This window comes from Sinocyclocheilus grahami, unplaced genomic scaffold (assembly GCF_001515645.1).
Source record: "Sinocyclocheilus grahami isolate Dianchi unplaced genomic scaffold, SAMN03320097.WGS_v1.1 scaffold781.1, whole genome shotgun sequence".
Taxonomy (NCBI): domain Eukaryota; kingdom Metazoa; phylum Chordata; class Actinopteri; order Cypriniformes; family Cyprinidae; genus Sinocyclocheilus; species Sinocyclocheilus grahami.
Genome location: NW_015505960.1, coordinates 645,056 through 649,280, shown reverse-complemented (window position 1 = coordinate 649,280; position 4,225 = coordinate 645,056). Strand labels below are relative to the sequence as shown.

General features: G+C 34.6%; 1 protein-coding gene across 2 annotated transcripts in view; it reads left to right on the top strand.

Moving 5' to 3' along the window:
* The first annotated feature begins 3,389 nt into the window (after positions 1-3,389).
* LOC107561582 (PRKR-interacting protein 1 homolog) overlaps positions 3,390-4,225 on the top strand; it is a 12,976-nt gene continuing 12,140 nt past the window's right edge. For both annotated transcript variants that reach the window (XM_016246054.1, XM_016246053.1), the window contains exons 1-2: positions 3,390-3,589; positions 3,717-3,795. In XM_016246054.1, coding sequence (XP_016101540.1) covers positions 3,464-3,589; positions 3,717-3,795 — 205 coding nt within the window. In that variant the 5' untranslated portion in view covers positions 3,390-3,463. The remainder of the gene's footprint in view (positions 3,590-3,716; positions 3,796-4,225) is intronic.

The window sequence follows — 4,225 nt, the reverse complement described above, 5'->3', positions numbered from 1 at the left end:
AAAATATACAAATATACAATTTTTGATGGTCAAAGATTAGTTTAAGGGATAAATCAGTCACTGCAGGGGAACTTTAAATAAAAGCTGCAATTTTGTTCCAGTTTGGAAATACGTACAGATGGTTTGAGGATCCAAAAACACACATCAAGCATATATTTCCTAATGCATCGAAATAAAACTGGCATCATATTTCTTAGTTTTATACCATAGACCCTGATCATCAGGAACAACATTCCTGTTTTCCCCCCTTGAGGATAGGATTGGTTTCAGTGGGTAGTTTATTAAGGATCTGCATGTGTTCTCATCATTTTAACACAGCAATATTTGACAAAAATATTAAATATTGTTTTGATGTATAGACTTAGTAGAGCGAAAAAAGACTTGGTGGAAGCGGGATTCTGTGGGCTCTGAACAAATAAGGGTGGCAAGTGACAAGCAATGAAAATGCTGACGACCTTACCCTGCCTGTATGCATGAAGTCCTGTGACCTGTTGAGGAAGGGTGAAAAGATGTTGGTATTAATATTTAGTTTGCTTTATTTCAAATTCTAAACTTTTAATTGGAGCTTTAACAACAGCAAAACTCTGGATTTTCTCACTTATGATTGTTCTTTATGTCCATACTGAAAAAACAAAACATTGTGTACAGGCATTTATATATTCCTATCATAATCTATGGCTTCACTTTTTACTAAGGCATAAAAGCTGCATTCGGTTAATTAAGGATATCGCGCCTCGATTTAATTTTTGTAGTATCAAATGTGATAAGACTTTGCAGTTTGGACATCGCCATCTTTGATGAATAGTTGCAGGTGCATACAGTTATTGGTAATTGATTTATACTTGAACATTCTGCTACTTTTATAATGTCATGGATCTGAAGTATTGAAGTCAGTTTGGATCATGTGTTTAAAATCTCTATAAAAATACACCAATACGGTGAAAATTATCGACTTGTTCAAGTTCATTCCACTTAAAAAGGTTTTTCTGAAAAGAATCTCTTAAACATGTTCTTCTTTGTTTCTTTCCATCTTCATGTCACTGCCATGAACAGTAAGAGTGGCAAGAAAGACAGCAATAAAAGGCTAACTTAGCTCATTTTTAATTTGCAAAAAATTATGAATGTGAATGTGCAGCATATGAAAACTGTATAAACTGATAGTGTTTCTGAACATGTTCTTCTCATTTCCTTTTTCTTTGCATGACTCATTCTGTTTACATGCCATGGTTTGAGGTGCCACGATGGTGGTAATATTAAAAAACAAAAACTGTTCATTTGTGTTATAGTGCAGCATGATTTTTTTATTCTGAAAAATCCCTGTTTTTCTGAACATATTATTCTCTCTCTTTCTTTGCATGACTCTTTCCAACTACATTCGACGGTTTGAGCCTTACAATGACAAACATGGTAATGCATAAAAACATTTTTTATTTTGTGTTAAAATGCAGCATGATTTTTTATTCTGAAAAACCACTGTATTTCTGAACCTACTCTTCGTTGTTTCTTTCTTTGCCAAACTCTTTCCAGCTACATGGCACAGTTTAATCTGCCACAATGAAATGGTAAACTATCATCTGGAGTGGAAATTCACTGTATTTCTGAACATGTTCTTGTTTTCTTTTTCTTTTTCCATGACTCTTTCTGACAAAATGCTACAGTTTGAGCCATTACAGTGGTGAATATGGTAAGATAGATCACACGAGAGAAGTAGCCAGTGCTCAAGGTGGGCCCGTATCAGTATCAGTGCAGTACCAGCACTTCTGTATTTTATTCTTAGTGTAACATAACTTTTTCTTGTGTACAGGGATGTCTGGTCTGGTTATATTATAATAATAATTAAAAAAAAGTATCATGGTAATAGCATTTTTGGGCTGTATTTGGGCTAGTGTTATATGATAAGATATGACATGATACGAGAGAAGTAGCCAGTGCTCAAGGTGGGCCCGTATCAGTATCAGTGCAGTACCAGAACTTCTGTATTTTATTCTTAGTGTAACATAACTTTTTCTTGTGTACAGGGATGTCTGGTCTGGTTATATTATAATAATAATAAAAAAAGTATAGCATTTTTGGGCTGTATTTGGGCTAGTTTTATATGATAAGATATGACATGATACACAGTGTTGGGGATAAAGCATTACAAGTAACGCGAGTTACGTAATCAGATAACTTTTTTCAAGTAACTAGTAAAGTAACGCATTACTTTTTAATTTACAAGAGAATATCTGAGTTACTTTTTCAAATAAGTAACGCAAGTTACTTTTTTTCCCCAATTTATTGATTGACAGCTCTCCTGTCCCCATGTTGAGAGAAATCAGATGTTACTGTAGTTCTAAAATAAATATGAATATGCATTAATTCATCTCACTCACAAAAACCCCCCCACAGATTCAGTATTCCTCAAAATGAATTAAAAAAATGCAACTCAGAATATGACGCAAACCTGCAATAATTAAATGCTAAACATCACAAATATCCTTTATGTATTTAATCCCATTCTATTAACCAATGTCTTTGCTTCTGACCTTCGATGATCCAGTTCAACCGTACTAATAAGCAAAAATTACTTTTTTTATTGCTGAAGTATGTTGAAATTTCTTCTTCTGCATTCTACTGTACGGACGTAAATGTACTTTCCCTTCAGCCTGAGGCTTATTCATTTCACTTTTGGTGTGAAAAGGCTTTTATATTTGCCAAAAATATAACTTTTTGTATTTTGAAAACAAACAAGCAAGCTCTGTCCAGATTTAAAAAGTAACGTAACGCATTACTTTCCATAAAAAGTAACTAAGTAACGCAATTAGTTACTTTTTTATGGAGTAACGCAATATGCATTACTTTTAAAAGTAACTTTCCCCAACACTGATGATACATGATATGATATGACATGATAGCTATATGATATGATATGATATGATACATGACATGGTATATGATATGATATATGATAAGACTAGGGAAAACAAGGTTTAAATCTTTTATTCTCAGTGCATCCCATGAATTGTGAGGTTTGCAGGATTTCAGAAAATAAGGGAACATGTTCGTTTTTGTGAACACTGAAGTGCAGTACTTTTAAAGGGACAATATTTGGGACCAATACAAAAAAGCCCTGTAGCGGTACCGTGGTATTTTGATAGTATGGTAGCCTAATGGTAGGCTATTTTGCAGTGTTGTGGGAGATATTCTGAAATTGAAGTCCAACTGAAAACAACAACAACAACAAATACATAGGCTACATGCTGCATACATAGCTGCAAAACAATGACCAACATAATCACGACACAAGACATCATCATAACGTTGTGTCCTGTCACGGTCATTAGGCAAACGACACGTTATTTATTTCTTCCTCAAAAATGATGTAGATCCACATTAGTCCAGTAGGTGGCAGCATGCGCACTCAGATCTGTGAACTGCCAGAAATGAACAGAAGAACTTCCTCGAAGAAGACTCTGGAAGAATCATGGCGGTGGATAAGAAAGAGACACGTTCAGGGAAAGCTCCTAAAAAAGAGTCGCAGCCTTTAATTATCGCCAAAACCCCAGCAGAGAAGCAGCGCCTAAAGTTGGAGAGATTGATGCGAAACTCCGTGAGTTTACCTTTTACCTCGAGCTAGCGGTTTTGTTTGGAGTAGCAAGTCATGCTAATGATGCTACTGAACTGTCGCAGAAGCATTGAACATAAACAGTACTGAGTTTGATATTTTGGTTTTAAAGGATAAGCCTGCGTCCATACCAGAGAAACCTAAGGAGTGGAATCCACGCGCTCCGCCGGAGTTTGTGCGGGATGTGATGGGTTTGTGTTGTTTCTTTGCTTTCTCAGATCTAGGTATGAAGTTAAATTGAATCGTAACTTAGTCTAGTTTTACTTCATTCAATATGGATTTTCCAAAAGGATATTTATGTTATCGATTCGTTTTTGTTCTTAGGAACATTTTGTATTAATCAGACTAAACCGAGTAACTCAACCTAATTCTCCTCATTTTCAAACAGCTTTAAAGTACATTTAAAATCTGCAACGTTTTTAAAAAGTCAATAAGCCCTAAGAACTGTATCTCTGTTCAATTAATTTAACTTACGTTTGTGATGCCCTTTAATTTGAGTTTAATCCTTTACTGTTTATTTTTTAAGGTATTGCTGTGTTTCTGTTTGTGCTTGCAAATAAATATATATAATAATGAATGATGACGCTCGCACATGTGTATATATATATATATATATATATA